This window comes from Drosophila hydei, unplaced genomic scaffold, assembly GCF_003285905.1.
Source record: "Drosophila hydei strain 15085-1641.00,03,60 unplaced genomic scaffold, DhydRS2 tig00008119-arrow-pilon, whole genome shotgun sequence".
Classification (NCBI taxonomy): Eukaryota; Metazoa; Arthropoda; class Insecta; order Diptera; family Drosophilidae; genus Drosophila; species Drosophila hydei.
In genome coordinates this window covers 4,428,326-4,453,013 of record NW_022045830.1, presented here as the reverse complement: position 1 = coordinate 4,453,013, position 24,688 = coordinate 4,428,326, and the positions used below count along the sequence as shown (strand labels likewise).

At 41.7% G+C, this 24,688-nt stretch overlaps 1 protein-coding gene across 7 annotated transcripts in view; it reads right to left on the bottom strand.

Annotated features, from left to right (window-relative positions):
• LOC111597858 (sterile alpha motif domain-containing protein 5) overlaps positions 1 to 24,688 on the bottom strand; it is a 156,639-nt gene that overhangs the window by 94,491 nt on the left and 37,460 nt on the right. For all 7 annotated transcript variants that reach the window (XM_023312774.2, XM_023312777.2, XM_023312776.2 and 4 more), the window contains exon 2: positions 19,097 to 19,838. In XM_023312774.2, the coding sequence (XP_023168542.2) occupies positions 19,097 to 19,456 (360 nt within the window). In that variant the 5' untranslated portion in view covers positions 19,457 to 19,838. The remainder of the gene's footprint in view (positions 1 to 19,096; positions 19,839 to 24,688) is intronic.

Below are 24,688 nucleotides of genomic sequence, written 5' to 3'. Positions count from 1 at the left end.
GCATTTGTTTTTTTTTTCTCTCCATTTTGGAGCATCCCTTGCCACACACATACACCGCACACTCACTGCCCCGCCCAGAAGCCTGCTCAGCTGCACAACAAACAAAAGTAAAAGCCAAATTGCAGCGGCCTTTACAATTTTGTAAACCAAATTTACAGTAATGTAATGAAAACGCGGCGTTAAAAGGATTAAATTCCCATTGCATTTGTGGAGTGTATCAAAAAAATTAACAAAGAAAAAGAACAAAATAAAAAAAGGTTTTTTTTTGTTGTTGGCCAAAAATTGTGGAAATTCGGAAAATTCTTGAAATTTTGTTGAATTTTTTATACGTGGCGCACGTGTTTTTGTGTTTTAATTAACAAACGGCAGCTAAACAATAAAAATGGAATATTAAATGGGGCTATTGCCAAGTGTGCGTGTCTGTGTGTGTGTGGGTGTGTGTGTGAGCGCTTCACCTTGGCGCCCATAAAAATGTAACAAAATGTTTACCAATTAAGTAAACAAAAAGTACGAGAAACTCTGAATTAATTGCGTGGGAACATTTTAGTGTGTTTTTATGCATTACGACAATGAGACTTCAGATAAGCTCTACAGCAGGCGGAATGTGTGTGTGGGCGTGGCAGTTAGTGCTGCTGCTACTGCACATTAAATGTTAGTTTATAGCTGGCATATAAAAAGTGCCAGCAGGGATGCAAAAGTTTATTTTGCAGCAGATTTGACAGGCCATGTTTATAGTACACTCTCTCTCCCCCACTCTCGCTCACTGTGTATGTATTAGTGTGCCGTTAGTGGCTCATAAATCAAGCGTTGTAGGTGTTGCGTTGTAGACAACTTAACGGCTAGCCACAGCTCATGAGCTGTGTGCGTGTGCTTTCAAATTAAAATTCACACAAAGTGTTGCCTACTTTTTGGTTGCCTTCGTTAAAGCTCATTAGCGCAGCGGGCACCTGAATGAAGCCAGGTGTTGGAGTAGTGTGCGTGGTTTGAGGTTAGCTAATCTTTATGCATAACATAATTTGCGCACAGCCTTTTGTCAATGCCAATTGATGGATGGCTTAGCGCGTTACACTCGACCAAAGTTGACAATGTTGCATGAGGCAGACTACTATATACCCTATAAGCACGTTAAATCGATGGAAATATTATCAAATGCCAAGTAACTGTTATTAAGTAACAATTATTTTAGTCACACTTGCATTCAGTAGCTTTTGCCGTAGAGACACTTCTAAAATATATATCGAATTAGCCTGCAGCTTCCATTAAAGCGGCATCTCAGGTGTCGCATAACCCTCACAAGAGCTGCTAATGGGCAATCCATTTGTCTTGGTTGCTTAAACTTAACACGACTCATTAGCACAGCATTAATGACAAAAACAGGCGCCAAGCAAATCGATAAAATTAATTAATAATTAAAGACGATAGTGTTGATATTAAAGATGATGTCATATGCGTTAGCCAGCTCGAGTAGCAGCTGGACTATTTATCAGGTGTTTCTCAACACCAAGCTTAATGCGTATGTTATAATTTCCAGGCGAATAACGCAGCAATTTACCATTTCAATTATTAATTTAACGCTTAAAACAAAAAAAAAAAACGGAAACTAATAACCGCGACTAATCCAGTGCGCGATTTTCACATTTTCCATTAAGCTGCTTAAAAAAAAGGCGAGCAGCGGAATTTGGCGTAACTGCTGCTAATAATGCAAGCGAATTTAATGCAAATTTGTGGTCATGCATGCTTAATTACAAAACATTTTCAATAATTATAATTGTTCTGTAATATTTGGCAGCGGACAAAAAAACACTCGCGCACAGAGCGAGAACACATTAACCAATGAAGTGCATAAAACCCAATCGATAGTTAATTAGCGTTTTTTATTTAACGTGTGTGGGTTAAGGCAAAGCTTTTTAATTGCAATTAAAAGGGTTTTTATTTATACATAAATATATATATAAATACATATCTATCTATATAGATGTAAGTGTGTGCGTGTGTGTATAATTAAGTGTCATTTGCATTGGCCTAAACAGAAAACACTCAGTTAACATAAGCCGGCAAACGCTTTTTCCAGCTTGGCAAACGCTAATATCTATTTTTATTATGAATCCATTTTTTGCTGTCTATTTTTTTTTTGTAATGCTCATTAAAAATGTATATAAAAAAGGGTATATTGATTTATTTGTAAAGTCTTTATTTTACTCTTTTCTGCAGAAGCAGTCGAGCTGGCTGTCATATGAATAAGGCATATTATGAGCTAAAGCTAAAGCTAGAGTTGAGACTCTTAAAATTTCTCTAGGTGAAAGACGTAGATGCCAACATAGAACTGATAATAAAAATGACCTCATACTGCAACTGTGTTATCGATAACAGTGCAGACCTTACACATTATCTCTACTTCAGAGTGTCTCCTATCTATTTCATACATCATTTACCGTCACAAAGATAGAGCTGGAGTTAAAAGAATTAACACAGCTGCCACCACAGAACTTTCTATTAATCGATATCTTTTACAGCAACCTTATTATCGATAAGTACCCATATAAGAGGAAACCTAAGACAAAACATTATCCCACCTATAGAGTATCTTCTAGTCAAGCACACTCGCTTCAACTTGTTTTTTATGTCATCAATAAATTGGACTTTGCTGGCAAAAACCAAATCATTTTCAATTAAGTCGCAAATGCTTTGCAAAGCGACAACAACAGCAACACAAAATTCTATAAATTTTAATTGATTTAAAGTAGTTAGTGCATAAAGGCGAAAGGCATTTAGTTCATAAAAGTGTAATTGCTCGATTGAGACTTTAAGAGCTCTTCGTCACGTTTCGAATGTGCTCAGCTATGCGACTTTTGTTCAGCTAAACTAATTCAATTTGCATGCAAGTTTTGTTGAGCCTAACCACAGAGCACTGTACTTGCTCTCTGTCAATCAACCTGCCACTCCCGCTCGCCGAGTCGAACATTTGCGCCACTCGCTTCATTGACGCTCATCATTTTATTTGTTTAGGCCATTGACTGTGCAATTCGATATGAAATTTGTTGCCGTCCTTTGCAATTTCATTTTTCCAGTTTTTCTCCTTTTTTTTTTTTTTGCAGCCGCCACTCATAATGAAAACGATTTCTACAAGTGGCTGCAAGCGAAAAAAATAAAAATATGCGAAAAAAAAATTGGCTAAAAAATTGAAATAAATGTTGATATTTGCACACGTAATATGCGCCTTAACGCTCAAATACGCTTTCAATTGTCCAAATTTTTATTTAATTTTTTGTTTTGCTTTGTTCATATTTATATTTGGATAAACTGGCTTGGGGTATATGGTTTTTGTGATCAGTTATGTTGCTTATTGGAATATTAGTCCATATGGGCTTGGTTGCTTCATAGAACCTGATTGATTTCAGAATTTCACTATTATTTATTGCTTAAAATAAATCTGCCCGAACACCCAAAAGTAATCTGAGTTGTATATGCTTTATTTCCATATTTCAATCTAAAACAGCATAATCGCAACTTGACTACAACTTAAGTTAATCTATTCATTTTTGTTTCAAATGTCAACACAGAGATTCACACTGAGCTCAATTCATATATCAATTGTCATCTACAGGTAATACTTCTTTAATATATGAACAGTTGCTAATGAAGGTGAGGGCTAGATAACTAAAGATCACATATATGATATATATATATATATGATATATAAGAGTATACAGAGTAGAATACTTTTGGTAACTTGTTTTTATATTTGGTAAAAGAGAGGAGCAGAGTATAGACGGGCTGTAGCCCTCAAGTGGCTGACGTGCAAATAAAAATTGTTATACAATATAAATAGAAACACAATTTGTTTCGGGCGCTGGAATTTCAAGTTGTCTGCTGAAGTTCTCAAAATATTTAATTTGACTGGATGCGGCGGATGACGGGGCTAATAGAGTAGCTGAAAGGTGCATTTGGCCATTGTTAAGTGAAGCCATGTGGGCTTCAAATAAAAGGAAGTGGAGCTGAAGCTGCTGTTGGAGTTGAAGTTGAATTTGGCTTTGAGCTGCCGCCATCGCCGGTGCTGCTGCTGCTGCAACCGCGGCTACATTTGTTGTTGTTGTGTGGGAGTTTTCTTTATGCGCCATAATTATGTCATTTAAATGCAACAAGCTTTGGAATGAGCCAGTCACTCAGCCAGTCACTCAGTCAGTCAGTGCAAGCCAAAGAGCACAACGATAATTCATAATTAAAAAAACATGCAAGGAGATGAGCACAGAGCAGCAGCACAAAGAAAGAATGGGGCAAAAAAGACGAGATAATAAAGGCAAAGCAAAGAGAAAAAATTGGCTGCCCGCCCCAAGATGCAGTACGCCTTCTTGGCACAGCCTCCAGAGCCAGGCTGTGGCATGCAACATGCCCAAGCCTTGCTTTGCCTTGCCTTGGCTTGCCCTGACGTGGCGCGCGACTGTTAATTAAATGAGCGCGCAGGCAAACGAGCAAACGACTGATGGACATATCGCATGGAGGCACCACCAAAGCCATTTGCTGTGAGTGGGTGTGCGGCTAAATTGCTAAATGGATACGGGGGCCAGCATGCAGCAGCAGCTAAGGACACCCGCAAACACACAGAGCCACAGAGAGATGGAGAGATGAAGCGGCGGAGGGATAGAGAGCGTATGTGAGTGGCATAAGGGGTTAATAGTGCAAACTGCATAGTGCCACTGTTGCAAGTTGTCTGGGGCGTCTAACTAACTTAGGCTTCTAATTAAGCCAGTCGACGCGGGCGACAGTCGGACATGGAGAGTCGCTTGCATGCCAAGTGTGAATGTGTCTGTCCGTCGCTGCAATTGCTGCTATATCGCCGTGTCTCTGTGGATCTACTGCGTCTGGGCTTTTTGCATTTTGTCGCTCATTAGTTTATTGCCAAAAAAAAAACAAAAATACAAAAGCCTGCGCATGAAGCCTGGCAAACAGCCTGGCAAATGCATGCGAACTTCGTGTTGGAGTTCAAGCACCCCAATGCTGACTGCCAGGATCCGCAAGTGCCATGTGGCATGTGGCATCCGTATGTACTCCATATATATGTGTGTGTGTGTGCCTGTGTGTGAGCTGGACAAAAGGCTTTGCCAGCTAAGTAACTGAGCTGCTCTTAATTGCCAGCAGGCAACTTTTTTCTTTCCTTCTCCCTCTTCTTTTTTTGTTTTTTTTTTTTGCAATGCTCAGCCAATTAGGCGCAACGCGGAAGCTGCCACTTGGCTACAGCGAATGAGTTTTCATTTGAAGACTTGTCAAATTACGCATACGTCGTGTTGTCTACGCATCGCCATTTGCCAATCAAATGACTCGCCTTGTCAGCATGAATTCCAACCGCCCTCCCTGGCCCACCCGCTACGCCTGTCTTGGCCCAGCATAAACATGGGGAGTTGATGCACATATGTCACATGATAACAACATGGGGCCATAGTGTGGAGCTCAGCCAAACTTGTCTCTCTCTCGCCCAAGTCTCCGAAGTAATATAAATTTTGCAAAAATCAGCAAGCTGTGTAGGCGGTCGCAAGACAGTGCCTGCCAACAGACAATGCCAACAATGGCAACAGGCAACTCACAGAAGGGCAACAGGACAGCAGGGCAGCACAGGGCAGGGCTATAACCACAAACGAGCGAGTTGACTGAAAGGTGTTGCAAATGTTGCCATGTAATGCGACGAGCGGCGCTGGTCAGCTTAAAGCAACAACAACAACAACAAACGCAGCAGCAGCACCCGTAGAGGAGGAAAGAAAAAAAAGCAGGAAAATATGCTGCCTCATACCAGTTGGGCATTGCCTGTTTTGGCATGTGTCAAGGCTTGCAACGAGGCTGCGTCTCGAACAGTCAGCAGCATGTCCATCAATTGTGCCTGCCACTGCGACTGACTCTGGCGCCGTTGTCCTCCACAGTTGATGACCATGTGACTAAGCTGCGTGCGTGTGCGTGTGAGCTGTGTGTGCGTGTATTGCTTTTCGCAATTATTTTCTAATTAAAGACGTGCCTGGCAAGCCCAAGCCACAGAGCCACAATTCCATACAGCTCGCTGGCATTTAATCAAACAAAAACCCATCGCTCTTTAAGGACAGTTTGTAGCTCGCTGTCGAAATGGGTCAAGTGGCGGCGCCCCAACTCTGCTTGCTTTCAAAACTGAAAATGAAAAGCTCGCAAAAACTAAAAGGAAAAAACTGTTACATGCCACACTCATATCTGTATGCATGCAGATATATGCCTAGGATATGTGCCATGATTAGCCAATTCTGTAATTTTTTTGGTCTTTGTTTCTCTTGCCACTGTGGCACAACTGCAACACAGCACTTCATTAAATATTTAAATGAGCATCCTGTTTTCGTCTTTTTCTTGTTTTTTTTTTTTTGTTTGTTGTGCATCACCTACACAACATGCGAGTAGGACAGTAGTAGGGAGGGGCACAACGACAACAGCAACTGCATATGCAGATTCATAAGCAGTTAATTAAGGCCGAGCTGGGGTCGCCGGCAACACAACTATGTAACACACAGGCGCACAAAAAGTGAAAATCACATAAAGAAATTCAAAAACTAGGTAGGCATGCACTACTAATAGATACTCTGTAATGGGCTTAGCTTATTAATAAAAAAAAAAATAATTTAAAATAAATTATAAATTAAAAGTAATAAATAATAATAAATAATAAATAATAAATAAATAAAAAATAATAAATAATAAATAATAAATAATAAATAATAAATAATAAATAATAAATAATAAATAATAAATAATAAATAATAAATAATAAATAATAAATAATAAATAATAAATAATAAATAATAAATAATAAATAATAAATAATAAATAATAAATAATAAATAATAAATAATAAATAATAAATAATAAATAATAAATAATAAATAATAAAAAATAAATAATAAATAATAAATAATAAATAATAAATAATAAATAATAAATAATAAATAATAAATAATAAATAATAAATAATAAATAATAAATAATAAATAATAAATAATAAATAATAAATAATAATCAATAAATAATAAATAATAAGTGATAAGAATAAAAAAATAATTAATAATAAATAATATTGAAATTTCGAATATATTATAATTGATTAAATCAAATCAAAGATGTATTAAGCTTTTAGAATTCAATTCAGTTCCCTTCTTCAGATTATTTAAAATTCTATTTTATCTTTTAAGGAATTCCACCCGCTTACCATTTACTTTTAGTTTTTCATTTGTCTACAACTTTAATTGGCACAACAGCAATATACCCTTTTCTTTTTTATGTCTTTTAATGATGCAGGGTATTTTGGGAGAGCGAAAATATATACACACATAATAATAATACTTGCCAAAGCAACTGCCCAGCCAATGTCGAGGAATGAGACTGCAGTCGAGTCTCGGGAGGAGTTGCTGCTGCTGCACAGTCGGGGCAACATATTTTACACATTTCATTTTCGTTGCTGCACGAATTTATTTGGCAATAAGAGCAGCCAGAGCCAGCCAGCCAGCCAGTCAGGCAGACAGACAAACAGACAGAGAAATAGGCTGGCAGAGGCAGTCAAGAAAATGGCGCAATGAATACGAATGGTTATAGTCGTGTCTGCGTGTCTCTCGTTTGCTCTGCGTGGATGCGTGGGGCATGTTGGTAATTTCGTACAAGTGGAATTATTATTTATAATTTTTAGCGACGTCAGTTGGGTGGGCGTAACGGGCGCTGCGCTATGCCGTAAATTATGTCATTTAAGACAAGTGCAAGGGAGGAGGGCATCTGGGCGATTGGGGCGTGGCGTTACAACGGGGGATACACGGCGCAATTCGCTATTCATTTTAACATACTGCGGATACGAATCCCCAACGACATAAATACATACATAAGTTCAACTATATGCATATGGAATTGGGTTGAGCAGCAGTCGCGCGCACTTGTGCGCAAATGGAGCTGGCTTTGCTGGCTAACCAGGGTCCAAAAGGGGCAAGAGAGGGGGCGAGCGGCTGTAGTGTTAAGTTTCATATGCATTTTATCTGACTGTTGGGCTCCCCACTAAATGAAGTGGCCCAGCATGTGAAATTAGTTAGCGTTGAGTGCTGGGAATGCTTGACGAGAGCGAAAGGAAAAAGCGAGTGGCACAAAAGGGAGGCAAAGGGAGAGAGGAAGAGGAAGAGAGTGGGCTATACGAACAGCCCACTGTTGGGAAATTGATATAAATTGCTTGGAGCTGCAGATCAGACGAACAGACAGACACAGAGGCAGTCAGACTGTGAAGGCGACAACTCTTTGATTGGGTCAGACAGATGGAAATATTTGTGCTAGAATTGAACATGATTTTCTGTGAATTCCTGTGGCTCATTAAGAGAAATCAAAAATATTATAAATCATAAGACAGACAGGTATGCTTTCATGTTCTGCTCTGACAATTTTTCAAGTATTTTTATTAGAATAGATTATTGCCATGCAATTTTTGTACAGAATGAATAATCTAGTCTTTCCTTTAGTCTTATTTGCTCGTTGCTTACCTTGCTTTCAAAGGCTCCCATTATAAACCTCGCCTCATCCTTTATCGCAACACTTTAAACATTTAATTTCGATAAAGTAACTATTACTTAATCGATTCCTTATATTTCAGCTTAATTTTATCTCTGCATGTTCAACGTTAAGCCTTCAACTGGTTTTCCCTGATAGTTGCTATATATATAAATATAGTGTATTATGTGTAGCAGTTTGCATTTTGCTTTGCAGCTACCTTAAGCCTCTTTCCTATCTTATTTCCATAACAATCCGACATATATGCCTATTAAAGGGCAGCTCAGCTGCAGCTGTTGTCTCAATTCTCACACCTTTTGTGTGCAACAACTCCGTCATATCGCATACACGTATACAATTTCAGGCCGGCCAGCCAGGCAGCCAGGCAACCAACATGCGACTGAAATGCAATGCATAAACAACAAAGAAGCAAGCAAAAGCAACAGCGGCGACAACGACAACGACAACAACTAATGTCAACCAATTCATTTCATTGAGTGCAGCGCGTTGGCCGGACAACGCCTGGTAGTAGTCGAGTCCATCTGTGAAGCTGTGAGGCATTTAAGGCGCATGTTCGGTCTAAAGCCGCCTTAGCCCCAGGGTCAAGTTCAAGCGATGCGGCAAGAAGAAGCTGGCCGAAGCGCAGCCAGGCAAAAGGTTTGCATATCGCATATCTAAATGAGGTGATGATGCTGCACATGCACAAATATCAGACGCAGATACAAAAACACAAACACAGACACAGACAGAGAGCGAGACACAGACTTGGACACGGATGCAGAAACTTTTGCAATGGCTATGGCTATGGCTTAAATATATATAAAGAGCATAAGGCTCAAATGTCCACTCGAGTGGGTAGCATGAACATGAAGTGTTTGCGCAACAACAACAACAACAACAACAACAACAACGTAGGTTGTTGATGAGACGAGAATGTCAGTGCTGCCAGTGCCAATTATGAAAACTGATATGCTTGCGAAAACCCGTTGATGGGCGCGCTTCAAAGCGCTGACCAGCCGCCAGAGGCTGGAGCAGAGCCAGCCAGAGATAAGGAAGTGTATGTGCATCCCGTCGGTGTCCGTCCAGTCGTCCGTCTGGAGTGGCGCTTAAGCACATTGTGGTTGCAGTTTTGATTGCATACGGATATTGGACACTCACACGTGGCACTCGGAAATTAATTAAGCAGGCAATGGCACAGAGCTGATGCAACTTGCTGCAACTGGTTGCACCTACAGAGCGAGAGGGTTGGACACAAGACTGCCGACTAATGAAAATGTAATGCCCCAGATAGGGGCGAGAGCGGCAGCATTCCCCTCAGGCGGGGTGTGGCAGATGCATTGCGGCTTATTTGCAAGTAATTAGATTGAAACAGAATCTTGTCATTCAATTGCTACTCGCACTCTCTTCTGTTTCTGTCTGCGCTAAGGATGATGCATCAGCATCAGCATCGTCATCATTAACATCATCATCATTTGCGGATTTGTCCAGTTCGCAAGCTGGCTGTCGGAGGCGTGTCTTATGGGCGTTTTGACTTGTCTTATCTGCAAGTAATTAAGCACCGCAGGGCGGCATTACAAACCAATATCGAGGCACATCGTCTGGCTTATATACATACAAGTATATGTATATGTGTGCGTGTGTGCAGCATAATTCACTTGAAAGCTGCTCCAGCAGCAGAGCAACATGCTGGAAAAATGCCGAAATGTCGCCGTAGCGAAATTTATGACCCAAAACGGCAACAAGCAGCAGCGGCAACAACTCTCAACTCAACTTGCAACACAAATGGGGAGCAACAGTCGCAAAACAGTCGCAAAGGACGCTGTTGTAAATGTTTTTATTGTTGCTTTAGCTGTTGCTCTCTTTTGCTGCTGTTGCTGTTGCTGTTGCAGCCACAATGTCAAAGTAGGGGAAAGGCAAGAACAACTGCAACTGCAATTTATGCGCAGAAATATTGTTGAAATTGTTCAACTTTAACAACTAAATTTTCAGTTCTCGTCGGCCAGAGCAGAGTGTGGGTGAGTTTATGTCTCTGCGTATGTGTGTGCTTGTGTGTGTATTTGTGTGCGTAGACAAAAGTGCTCCAAATTGGTTTTTGGTTTAACTCTAACTCCAACTCCACACAGTGGCAGTTGCTCTGGTGATAAACTGTGCAGGTGCAGATGTTAGGCTCTGCCGTTCGGGGTGTTTCGTGGCACAAAGTCTGTGCAACATGATTTGTGTGCTTCTAATGGCCACAGGTATTTAGTGGCAAGGTGTGGCAAGGCACCAAACACAGCAACAATAAGCAGAGTTTTGCAACATGATTAGCCCTGCTCTCACTCAAGTGCGTATTGTCGAACAATTCCGGCAGCAGGTTTATGGCGACACGGCGTGTCGTGAGAAAGGTGCTGCCACCTTTGTGGCACGCTCATCTGTTAGTCTAGACCGCAGAGACCATCAGCATTAAAACTGTTAAACGTGGCGCAGACGACAACAGCACACAGCCACCCAGCCACACTGCCACACAGCCACATTATGCAAATCCCGTTTCGCATGCAACGTGGCCAGTCCAATCACTCAGCTCCAACTGGAGCCAAGCTAAGCGCTCAACATTTATATCAAATGTCATATGTCCCGAATTGCCAAATGAATCATAAGAAGTGAGGACCACCGTCAAACAGGAAATAAACGCAAATGTGATGGGTAGGTGTACCCAAAAAAAAAGAAGAAAATAAGTACACAAAATACCCAGAGAGCGGGTGGGAGACTGCAGTACGCCTACGGCTTGACTGAAGACCCCCAAGACCTGCAGACAGACAGCTGCAGATGAGGGGCCATGATAGACAGCAGGGTAGGCGCACAGCAGGACGATGTCTGCACATGCAAAATAAAAGTATACTATAAAGAGAGAAAAGGAAAAGAAACGTGGCTGGAGCGCACCCACACCCGTGTCGAAATCACCAAACTCCATTTCCAACTTCGGGTCCAACTCCAGGCGGTTGACCAACATAAATGGCGCAAAGTTGAAATGCTGACAGGCGCACATTCGTTATGACGTCGCAACGTAACGTGGCATGAGCTATGTGGCATGAGGCCATGAGCCATGAGGCCACGATGGCTGACTGTAGCTGTAGCTGTAGCATGCAGTGAGTAAATCAAGTTGTAGCTAAGTGAGATTTATGCTTATGTCGTTTAGTGTAAGCCAGCAACATCGCCAACTTGCCCAGCTCAACTCGTCTCATCCCGTCCTGCCCAGCAGCAAGTGCTGCTCGGTTGCGGTTGTCGTCTAGCGCATGCAAAATATGACAACATGCCACCCGAACGGATCAGAGGTAGTCAAAATCGAAATGCAGCTCAATGCAAGCGGCAAAAACTGTTTTGGCCCAGGCCATGACGACTCAGATCTCGTTGCTCAGCACATTTGTGTCTGTTACCCTAGTTGCTGGGCATCAAATTTGACAGCTCTCATTTCTCCATTAAACTGTCGGCAGAGAGTGTCCAGATAACTTTATTAATGGATATTGCTTCGACTGCGGACTCTGTAGTAGTTACAAATGCCTTTAGCCCGAATGCGAGTTCTTTAAAGCTGTACAAATTTGCATACAGATTACTTTAAAATTAAATATTTAACAATCAACTGGATATGCGAAGCGACTTCGTCTAGATTCAAATTTTAGCAAGCTCGCAATTTTTAGTCATTTAGTTAATCAAACATAAATGACTACAATTTGGACTCAGATCTGAGGCTGATGAAGAAGGATTTTGTATATAAAGAAAGTTCAATTTTACATTTCCAGAGATATAAATGTTATGCAAACTTAACATTTTGTTAACAGTTGAACAACTTTTAAAGTTATTTAATTGCTAAAGCAGCTTTAACCAACAGTCACATCAAGTCTAATGCCATAAGCTTAAGCAAAATACACTTCAAGCTGCTGCTATGTTAACTAAGTAAACATATCCATTAACAGTGTCAAATTAACAGCATTTACTTAACATTATTAAATATACTCCAAGCAATTCGTAAGAATATGCAATGCTTTTATGCTTTTTCTCTATCTCTATCTCTATCTCTATCTCTATCTCTATCTCTATCTCTATCTCTATCTCTATCTCTATCTCTATCTCTATCTCTATCTCTATCTCTATCTCTATCTCTATCTCTATCTCTATCTCTATCTCTATCTCTATCTCTATCTCTATATCTATATCTATATCTATATCTATATCTATATCTATATCTATATCTATATCTATATCTATATCTATATCTATATCTATATCTATATCTATATCTATATCTATATCTATATCTATATCTATATCTATATCTATATCTATATCTATATCTATATCTATATCTATATCTATATCTATATCTATATCTATATCTATATCTATATCTATATCTATATCTATATCTATATCTATATCTATATCTATATCTATATCTATACTGTTAAAGCTCAACAGCTTTAGACATATCTTAAAGTCAATGTAAGTCGAAACACTTGCTGTAATATTCATGTGGTGACCCTTTTTTGTGTTTTGGGTAACCTGTTTCTAATCGCTGCTGCCGCTGCTGCTGCCTGTTAATTACAGCAAACAAGCTGCATTCTAATCAAAGCAAGCCCCATAGCCTCTATCATCTTTCAGTTGGCTTGCGTGCAGTGCTTGATGTGTGCTCGTCCTCCCATTGGATGCTCTAATTAACTGCAGTTGCCCCAAACGGACTAACTGGGACAGGCCATGGTGGCGCATTTGAAAAGGCTTCAATGGTTGGCAAAATGTGTCAGCAGCAGCAGCAGTAGCAGCATCAACAACATTCTGCCACGAGGCAAATGTAAACAACTTTCACTGGACGCTCGCTGTGAAAAGCGTTCAAGAATCCATTTGCACTGCGATGCCTGGAAGCGCGATTCCAAATGCTCTCGTTACGGGAGCAAAGCCAGAAGTCAAGAGCAAGCCAACAGGGGGCGAACAGTTTGCCCAGTTCGCGCCGTTTGCCCGCCCACAATAATAAACTGAGAGTGAAAAGTGGGCGTAGCAGATGGGACGCCAATTAAAAGCGAAAACGTTGCAAAAATAGTTGATGACATTAATTGACATTTAGCTGCGACGGGCATATCAATGCGCCGGACAGCACAATCAGCCCCAAGGCAAAAGACCAGCTGGGCAACTTGGCTGGAGGGGCAACAACTTTTAGCCATTTGCTGTAATAGGTAGTAATACTATGGACTAGGCCGCCTTTCACTTGGCCGCAGCTCCACGCAATTGTACAATTGGCAAAATGTCACAAAATCGAAAAGGCAGTTGTCAGCGTTGCTACGGACGTGGGACTCCCATCATTAGCGTGGCACAATTGTGAGATGTGTAATTGCTGCAACAACAACAACAGCAACAGCAAGTAGTTACAACAACAACAACTGGGAGACATGCAGACGACACATTGACAGCGAGTTATGTCAAGTCGAGCGCGATTTGTTTAGCTCGAGCGCTGCCAATGAGAATTTTTGCAACATAAATAAATGTAAGCAACAAATTGAAAGGGAGACAGCAACAATTGAGTTCTCTCTCCCTCTCTCTCTCTCTGTCTCTCTGTCCTCCTCTTCCTCTTCCTTATTTATTTGTGAAGCACTCTCTGATAATTGGTGGCACGAAACGCACAAGCGAAGCATCGGAAGGAGTCCTCGCCGCAGTTTGGTCAGCGCAAAAGTGCGCGACAAGATTTATAAGCGGCTGTCAACGTAGCTGCAACGTGGTTGCAACTTTGTGGCAAGCGCTTTTTGATTTATAAGCAAAATGTTGCCGCTTGCGTTGCAAACTACGGTCCAGTGTATTTATGAAACATTTCAAGGCAGCGGACACACGGCTCCTTGCGCTGCGCAACGGCCTGGCCACTTGTGTAGGCAGTTGACATAGCGCAGAGTGCCGGTGCGGTGCAAGCTGGACCCGCCAGTAAGTAGCCGCCGTGGCGGCAGTAATTGCGGCGGCATGTGAAATATGAGATAAACTCCAAGTAAGGCTCCAGCGGCAGCCGCGGCAACAGCACCAACAGCAGCAACAGTTGCAGCGGAAACTTTCAAGCATGTGGCAAGTTGTTTAGAATCGCAACTAGCCAACGCTGTGCGACAAGCGACAGGCTCGACAGTAGCTGACTTTAGCGAAAGAGAAAGACAGGCGACGACAGCATTTTGGTGCCACATTGCGGCATGCGAAATAACTTCGCACAATTGAGCATGCCGACAGCCATAGCCAGAGCCATTGCCAGGAGTCAGTGTCAGAGTCTGCGGCAGTGGCACTCGCAGAGCCAATGCCAGCTAGTTGCAACACCAAACTTGGACATTCTATTAAATTAATCGTCAATTATCAATGGGCCACTGAGTACGTCGATAAATTGCATGTGAACTCAGAAGCAACTCCAAACGTACCTAACGGCCAAATCAATTTAACTGCATGTCTAATTAAGCCGCAATTGCCAAACTACAAGCACTTCAATTGCTCACACACACACACACACACATCCTCTCTGTCTCTGTGTGTTGATTCGGTTTCGAGTGCTGCCAAAAACTTTGCATGCAATTTGCACGAACGCCTCCTTCAGCTGCCAATGTGTTTAATTAAATAGCAAGCGTAATTAAATCGCAATTAAATTAATTAAAAAGCACGCAGCCCATTGCCCGAGGGTTTGCAGCTGCGGCGTTTAGTTTAGGGTCTGTCTCCCACACTCGCTCCCACCCTCTCGCCCGGAGTCAAAAGAAAAACAAAATCGTGTAACCGCCCCGTTGGCCGCTGGCCACGAAGCCGAACCTGAACCTGAACCTGAACGTGAACGCCAACGCGGCAGCTTCGTGTACAATTAGACTTTAATTTTTTATGAGCAATGAATGCGTTCACAGTTCTCCATTTTGGTGCTAAATGCTTGATTAAGGCACTGATACTGGGCCAACAGTCGAGCAGCTATGCAAATTTGATGGCCAGCTAGCCAAAAATTGGTTCGCTTTGATGTCGAACGAGCGGGGCGGGGCGTGTTTAATGCTCATGTTTTAATTTACGCAACGATAGGGGTCGAAGGGAACTGGCAGAGCCAAGTCCACTCAACGAAATGCTGGCTAATAATATGCGGGCCAAAAGGATGTGTGTGTGTGTGTGTGTGTGTGTGTGTGTGTGTGTGTGTATGTATGTGTGTGGGCGTATAAATTGCGAACAAGTTTTTGGCAGAGCTGCTGCTATCATAATTTGTTTAATTAAGAAGACATATTTTCATATGCAAAACTTTGACTGCGCCCATGCAGTTGGCACTGGCATATGCTAAAATATGGAGCATATTTCTGTCGCATATGCAATGAGTTGAATAATTCAAATGCAACTGCACAAATCAATGGTAAAATGTCAAAAGTTGTAATTAAAATGGACTAGAAATGATAGTAAATAATCGAAGAGCTGCAAATCAGTGCAATCAGTGCAAATTATTGATATAGATTAAATGGAACACGGCAAAGGCTAATTTGTAAGCAGAAACAACAGCCACAATGCACAAGAGCCGCATGAACAAATTGAATTGCGGCAATTACTTGCCACGATACGCAGAAAATGCTCCGCACAACGGTGCAAGAGGTAAAGAGGAAGCCACAGACGTGGCAAGCGAACTGAAATCAAAATAAAAATGCACAGAAAGTCAAGTTCATAAAAATGAAATCATGCCACAGCTCAGGCAGAAGATCAAAGAGGACAAATCAATAAAAGCCCAGCGCTGAAATAACTTAAAGTCAAGCCAAGTCCCGAACGCCAGACCCCAGACCCCAGACTCCAGACCGAAGCAGCTCAGTTCAGTTGAGTGGAGCTGAGCTGAGCTGAGTTGAGGGAGCAGCTAGCTAGCTAGCTCTGGCTAGGCAGTTCGACCCCAAAACAACTTGACCTGGTCAAGGCTACAAGCACATAAAATAAAATTATACAACAAATGCCACAAATAAAAGAGAGACAGAGAGAGACGGGAAGGAAAACTAAAGCAAACTGTCTTTTGATCTATGGCAAAAGCAAGCGCTGTCTGCCTCTGTTATTGCTGCCGCTGCTGCTGCTGCTGCTGATGAGATGATGATGATTATAATGATGATGATGATGATGATGGGTCTCAATATGGAGCAGCATCGAGCGCGCGGTCTATAGTCAAGAGTAAATTGGCATAAGAAATCAGAAATCACAGAAGGTTGCTGTCCACGTTCACGTCGAGATAAATGGACGCCAGGACTGGACACACACATATACTAACACAAAGAGTGCACAGACCATTGCAATATTAAGTAAATATACAAAACGTTGTCGGCGCGGCGCACAAAACTAATGATGTCGATGCGGCTGCCGCTGCCGCTGCCGTTGCCGACTCCGAGTCCGAGTCCAAGTCGGATGCTGTGGCTGTGGCACAGACGAGGCTGATAATGATGCGGCTGGCAAAAGTTTAGGACGTTCTCTGTGTGTGTGTGTGAGTGTGTGTGTGTCTGTGTGTTGTATGTTTCAGTTCACTCTGGCTCTTTGGCTGACTGGCACTGGCGATATACACACGCCAGGTAATAAATTTCATTTCTCAGCTGATATGGGCAATTAAGGAACAATTTTGCAGCTGAATGAGTAATAAATAAAAATTGTATGCCAGCGATACGCAGATACAAAACTGCAAGAAGTCGTCAGGCAGCCAGATAGTTTTCGGATAAAAATACACAAAACGAACGAACGGACGAACGAGCAGACAGACGGAGAGACAGCGAGACGGGCGTACGAAACGTCAGCAAATGAATGAATGAGCCAACAGCAACTTGGGGCAACTTGCTGGCAACTTGAGACTCTCTGATAGCCGCGGACTCATCAACAAAACGAACAAACGAACTGTGGGTACTGCAGTCAGAGCTTCAACATAGCTGGGCGATGCTGCATGCTTGCCCTTTTGATGAAAACAACTCAATGACGTGATTTGTGCGGCTAGCGTCGCGTTGCCCCCAACGAAGCCACAACAACGTATGTGAGTTGCAGGATGTTGCATGTATCACACACACACATAGCCTTGCTGCCTCTCATATATAAATCACACATTTTGCCAGCAGATTGACGTGCAAATTCCACAAGTTGCGCGGATACCTGCCGACTGCGGCCAGTTTATAATTTCAGCTTTTGCATAATAAATCACAAAGGGCTTATAGTGGCTTGACCGACGCGTAGACATCAATTTTTGGCCACGTTTGCTTCTCTTATGGCCAAATATCGACCCTTTGAGCATTACTTTAATTACACAAAGCCAATGGCGGCAAAGGGCGCCGCGACGAAGCTTCAACAGGCATTTTTTAAATGCTGCCGAAAGTGTATAAAAAAGGAGGAGGAAGCAAGCGATTCGAGTGGTTTGGCTGCACAATTGTTTTTCCCCAAAAAGCAAACGCGACGCATCGTTGCCTTTTGGTACATATAATGTCGGCACATGATATGTCGCCTCTACCTGAGCGTCCTACAAAAGGCACCAGCAACCCGCCCAGCAACAGCAGAACAATGGACCAACATCATGACACTCGAGACGGCACCAAAGCCGAAAGCTGCATACAAATGCCATTTGGGGGCAGCAACAGCAACAGCAACAGCAGTGGCAGCAGCATTGGCCGGCAATGAACCAACGCCGGCTGCCACCGGGGCTACTGTTTAAATGTGCTCCATTTTACTGTCAAGTGTAGACCGGGTTGACATTTGAAAATGCTCTAACCCTATCTCTCTCTCTCTCTCTCTCTCTCTCGTCCCTCTCTCTCTCTCTTGTAGCAGCACTTTGCTTGTCGTAGAATTTTAATTTAAGTATGTAAACTGACATTGAATAGTTTGTCGGGCTTTGCTCCACCTTTTGTTGTGGGTGGCTACAAAACTGAACTCCACTTAAAACTCAAAAAACTAAACCCAACTAAAGAGGCGAGAGCAGCAGAGCAAAGTTGCAGCGAGGCAAGGTGAGACCAGGGCGCACCTGAGCGCAATTTAAAACAATTTTAAGTTTTTGCAATTTTGCTTGCGATTGGATTTTCTATTACAAAGCGTAAAAGCATTGCACGACTTTCCCATTCTCTGCTTTCAATTTAGTCGCAGCTGCCAGCAGATGAGACAAAGTTTTCTATGCTTTCAATTACGTCTGGGCTTAGCCTAAACAATATCTCGCCAATCAGTGTGTAAGACTAGCAAACTTATATACCCCATTTGAATGCTGCGTGTGGTGCATAAAAAGCTGCTTCAACTTGCCAGGAAATAGAGTTTGAATAGGTTTTTCTCTAGCTGGTGTGAGCTACATTTAATGAAAACTGAGCATTGCAGTCGAGCTTGCTGTCTTGATGAGTAGCTGTCCGAGGCAAGGGTCTAGGCGCAGCTGACAGCCACGTATAGCCAATGCAGTTGACAGCTCGGGGTGCGCCACGGGTGGTGCATGGCAGCATGGCAGCATGGCAGCAGAGCCCAGCAGCCGGCGCTAATCAACAGCAAGCCCAAAGCTCATTTTAACTGCCAATCAGTGGCGTCTTCTAACATATATAAAAACATTCACATATATATATATATACACACATATGTATTTGCTGGTGCTTACCGGTGTTGAATATGGATGCGCTGTCAGACGCACTCCGTCTGTCTCCAGCTGTTCGGCCAGCACCATTTCCAGTTCGTTGCTGGGCGGCGTCTCGCACAGGATCTCCATGCTGCCGGATAGCGAATTGGGATCGTTGAGCATGAAATAGACTGAGGCAGCTCCCTTTTCGCGCAGCGAGCGTATGCTCTTCAGCAGCTTGTGTCGGTGCGCTGGATTATCGACGCCAATTGCGTCCAGATCGGGATCGCCAACCTGTTTGCAAATCTCCAAGTCATCGTAGCCATTGTCCAGAAAGCTTTCCGCATATTGCGCTAAGCCGAGGGCGCGCAGCCATTCGCACACAATGTTGCTAACGGCCATTTTGACGCCTGGCCAAGGAGGTGTGTGTGTGCCACCAATTACCGTTACACAACGGGGTCGTCTATTAGCGCCGCGTCACGTGCTAAGCGCGTTGCCACAAGCTGTTACCCTTGCTTCTCTTCTCCTGCTTCTTCTTCTTATTCTTTTTGTTACTGCTGCTGCTGCTGCTACTTACAGCTTGCAATTTCCTTAGCCCTTTACTGTGATGCTTTTCGTATTGTTTTAAATGCTCTCGTTAAAACTCATTGCCGCAGGCCACACACACACAGACACTTCAGAGTTGATCTCACATCTTTGCAGTTTCCCATGCCTCGGCGCGCTTTTCAAATTTCCTGCCTGCGCTAGTGGTGGTGGTGCTGCTGCTGCCACATGCTGTTGCATTCTGTAAATAAGAAAGAAAAAAAACCTCAATATTTAGTTATGTTCAATAATATATTGCATCAATTTCAATTAAATCAACGGTCGCCCGCATTTGCATAAGATTTGAGCATTTTCCCACCATTCGGTGAGGCACTTGAAGTCGCCATGCGCTGCAGGCAAATCAATAGCTGCAGTTCGACTTCAAATCAAAATCAAAATTCTAGAAAATTAATTAAACCAATGGCAGCTGATGCGGTTTCCGTTTGCCACACACACGCACACGCACACACAGTCAATAATTCTCACATTCTGGCAGCGCCTTATCGGGCAGCAACTCAGGCATGCAACAGTGTATAATGCGTGCCCACACGCACACACACACACACACACTTATAGACATATCACTTTATCATAGACACTCTGACGTCGACTCCCATGTGGGCTGCACAGGAGTTTTCCTCCCATTTGCACTCGACGCTGCCTACGCCTTAGCGCTTTAGAGAATCTATGAGGCGTTAAACGCAAACTAAAAGCTTAGAGCAACCAATCAACAGCAGTGGCAACAACAACAATAACAACAGCAATAACTACAACAACATGAACTGCAGTTTTTGGGCGTGTGCCGTCGCTTATTGATAAATGATTGATTATCAGCTTGTGGGTGCGCTGCGGTTTGCTTTGCTTTAGCACAAGAGTTTAGTGTTTGCTTTTAGTTTATCTTTAATGGATTATTTTAGCGGTTGGCAGCAGCAACGACAACAACAACAACAACAACAAAATCATTGCCATAATCCACGTTCTTTTGCCACGCCCAGCCAGCAAAAAGGGAGCCATCATATAAGCAATTTCTATGTGCTCCAGTCTCCTTTGGCCCCTCTCTCTTTGGCTCTTGCTTTTGCTGCTTCATTCTGGCAGCTGTTTCATTTCAGTTTCAAATTGCCATCGAATAGATCAATCATGGCTGCTCGACGTGCCTTACAAATGGTTTAATTATACGCAATTATTCACCAATAAAACTGTCGAGCAGATGTCAAGAGTTGAGCTTTCACAAAACAAACAAGAACTCATATAAAAATTGAATTTCTTCAGCATTTGCTCATAAAGTCAAATCATAAAAACATTAACCAAGAAGACAGAAACAGACGTCGTATAAAAATTGTTCTGCTAGATTTATATAGATAGTTAGTTAAAAGTGAGTATCTGAACAGCTGCTCTGACTGTAGATGGCAGTGACTGGTAATCAAGTGAGCTGTTTTTGAATGCTCTGTAGACTTAGTGCTAATTGGTAAATAGAATTGGGAGTTTATCTATTGAAGTTCTTATCTAGAGAATTCGAAACAGTCACAGTTAATATAGGTAAACTATATGCTATAGTTACTGTTGTGACCAAGGAGGCAACGAGATGAGCTATTGCCTCCACTCACTGCAGACGACGAGAGATTACATCTTATTCGTTGATGTTATCTGAAAACATATTATCTGATTGTCATGTCTTCAGATAGCATCAAAGATCAAGTTCAAGACTTCCTCATCTGCTTCAGCTCTCAGTGTGGGCTATTGCTCAAACCCAAGTCGCCTTTTCAGCTCACAAAACACGAAACCTTTTAAAGGCAAATTCATTCACATTATGGTTAAGTGCGACTTAAGCTATCTTTAACAAGACATTTATCAATATTTCACATTAAACTCAAGCGCAAAGGCGACTTTTAAATCGAAAAATATAATTAATTACTGAACTGTCTGTCTTTCTGCATGTTGCCTCAGGTGCAGCTGCCTGTTATGGCCAGCAAATGTCTTTCAGTTTATTGCACAATTGCAGCTTTAATTAAAAGGGGCTCGATTGTACAGAGCTAAATGCAAACACGGACGGATATATATATTATTATTTTTATTTATTTTTTATTTTGCTGTCATAAGGGGGGCGGTGACCGTGCCCGCTCCCTCTCAAGTCTTGACATGTCTTGACATTTAAGTTGGCTTTTAGTTAATTTATTGAATACTTTCAATTTCGTGGCTCGCAATCAGTTGCAATGTGGCTGTAAAATTTTAATGTGCCCCGTTCATTATCTGAACTCGAGAATCTAATTACCAAAAGTGGCTGCACCGACGACATGTAGACCCGGTCCCAGCTGTATTCCCGCACCTCCGCCGTTACCCTCGACATGAGCAGTAGCCGTTCGCTGGCATTTGGCGGAGCGAGCGATATGTGACCTGCTCGACTTGCAGCTGACGCTATGGCTAGCCGGCTTTTGATGTCTTTCATATACACTTGCTGGACGAGTATTACAGCTAGCTCACCCAGCATGTGGCACGAAGGGCAATGATTATGTTATATTATTTATTAAAAATATTATTTACGTTCAGCATTCATTTCTTTTTGAAACTATTAGAAAGATGCATTCACTATTATTTTTATGAACAATTAAAATTTGTCCTTTTTCAAGCTCTGCTACATAGTTTGTAACAAATAGCCTGTAAAATTAATAGCAAATTATATAAATTTTAATATTCGTTTCAAATTGTTATCAGAATAGTGCGCTTATCACTCAATATTGTTGGCCAACATTTGAAGCTCAGTCGCACTACTATTTTAATGAACAACTTATATTCATATCAAATCGTTCCATTACATTTCATAAATGAACCACATTTAAAGTATTCTCCTAAGACCCTTTTTAAGTGTATTCAATCTTCGGCCAGTCGAAATCCATGCTCGTTTTTTCTTAACGCAATTAAAGGCGGCCAAAAACCAACAACGAACGGGAGGATAAAAAATAAAATAAAGAAAACAACAGCAAGAAACAAAGCAAACAAAACTTGCTCGCTGGCCTTTATTATCTTGATGAGCGGCCAAACTATTTTACGAGCTCGCCAACAAGTTAATTAGCCATTGGTATTAATGCGGCCAAGAGCGGCTCGAACAGTTGGCTGAAACGAAAATTTTTGGTGTTGTCAAACGTATTTTACTTTTATTTGCCTGACTGACTGCGGCCTACTTCCTATCATTAATGAAGACGCCTTGTTCTTGCGTTTTTCTCATCCGTCTCTCTCAATTTTTATAATTTGATTTGCTCATTTTAATGTTTATTGCCCGCCCCCAGTTGGCCAGAATCAACAACAATTGCCCCCACCTCACTTCGGCTAATGACAATAATTAAATGCTCAAGTGCGTGGCGTCCGAGTTATGCATATTAATTAGCCAAAGTCGTGTAGCGTGTGAACATTTTCTTGTTGTTGTCGTCGTCGTTGTCGCTGTTTCCGTTGCGCACCTGCACGCCAAAAAAAATGGAAAATTAAATAATAAAAGAGGCAAAAAAAGCAAATATTTATATATATAATGTGGCTGGGCAATTGGCGAAGCTGTGCAAACAATTTTAATTAAATGGCAATTGCGCATACGCCGCGTGTTCATGCGCCGCAGATGGCAGATAAAGCGTAGCCCAACTGCCAGCTGACAGCTGTTGGCAGTGCCGCAACGTGTTGCAATAAACGTTACCGGCAACACCAGCGACAACACCAACAACACCGGCAACAACATCAATATAAATTTGCCTGCCACAGCTTATTGAGGTTCAATTTGATTTGGTCTCGCCTTGTCCACCTCTCACAATTGTTTCTTGCTCTAAGGCCAAAAGTCAACACGATCTGCATAGGGCTTGCTATGTTGAATTGACACCGTTTAAATACAAACGGACGTGCTATAAACAAATTAAACTTGCCACAAAACAAAAGTAACCAAGACAGAAAAAAGCCAAACAAGAATTTGTATCAACTCGAACATAATGCGTTGGGACGACGCCCACGAGAAAAGCCAATACGAATACGAATCTCCATTGTGAATGAAGGCAACAACTGCAATACAACAGCGGCCAACAACAAGTCAACAATTTATTGTTGTTGCTGGCATCGATGATGTTGCATTAAATTTTGTTTGCCCCTTGCCGCGCGATGCTGCGTTGGCGTTGAACATTTGGGAAGACCAAAAATGCCAGCAACAACAACAACATTGCAGCAAACGCTGACAAACTTTGACCCAAAAAATAACAAAATAGAGAGAGCGAGAGAGAGAAAAATGCATAGGTAATAGGTCGGAAGTGAAAGGGTTTTATTTTTGAACACGCTGCGCTTTGCCGCTGACAGCGCCACAATTTGTGGCATTTTGTTGATAGAGCATTAAAGCATTTAAGCATTTACAAAAGAGGCGCGCCCCCACCAGAAAATGATATATATAATTTTTTTCATTTACGATTTGGGTGTATTACAAAGCGAAGACCATAAAAATGCAAGCTATGCATTGATTCAAATGAAAATTGTTTTTATATAGCTCAACTGCTTAAAGCATAAAAAAGTTTATCACTCAAGAGCTCATTTATAGAAAAAATTAACATACAATTCAATTATGCTAAAAACGTTTATGCATCTTTGACGAATACTTAACAAACTGGTCTCGCTTCTGTAGGCAGTTTATAACGATATATAAAACGATCAATCGTAACTAATTGCAGACACGTTTCAACTGGAATTTACAATGTTGCTGTGGGCAATCGGCAGTCACTCCTTTGAACTTAAGATTTGAATACATATAAGCCAAGCCAGAAAACTTATATTATAGATAGATATAACATCCAAAAGAGCTGTTAGTATAAAGCTCTTACAAAGACAAAATATATCTAAGCAAATTCATTATTATCCACTCATCTGCCACACCTTAGATTTCAGCCAATTACAAAACAGCTTCACCTATTACAAATTTTATAGAATATATTTCTGTTATATCTCTACTCTTATATTTTTAAATATTTGTTAAAATAAATAAACAGCTTTGTTCCTTAAAATAATGAATAAAACATTTATTGTTCATTAAAAATAGTT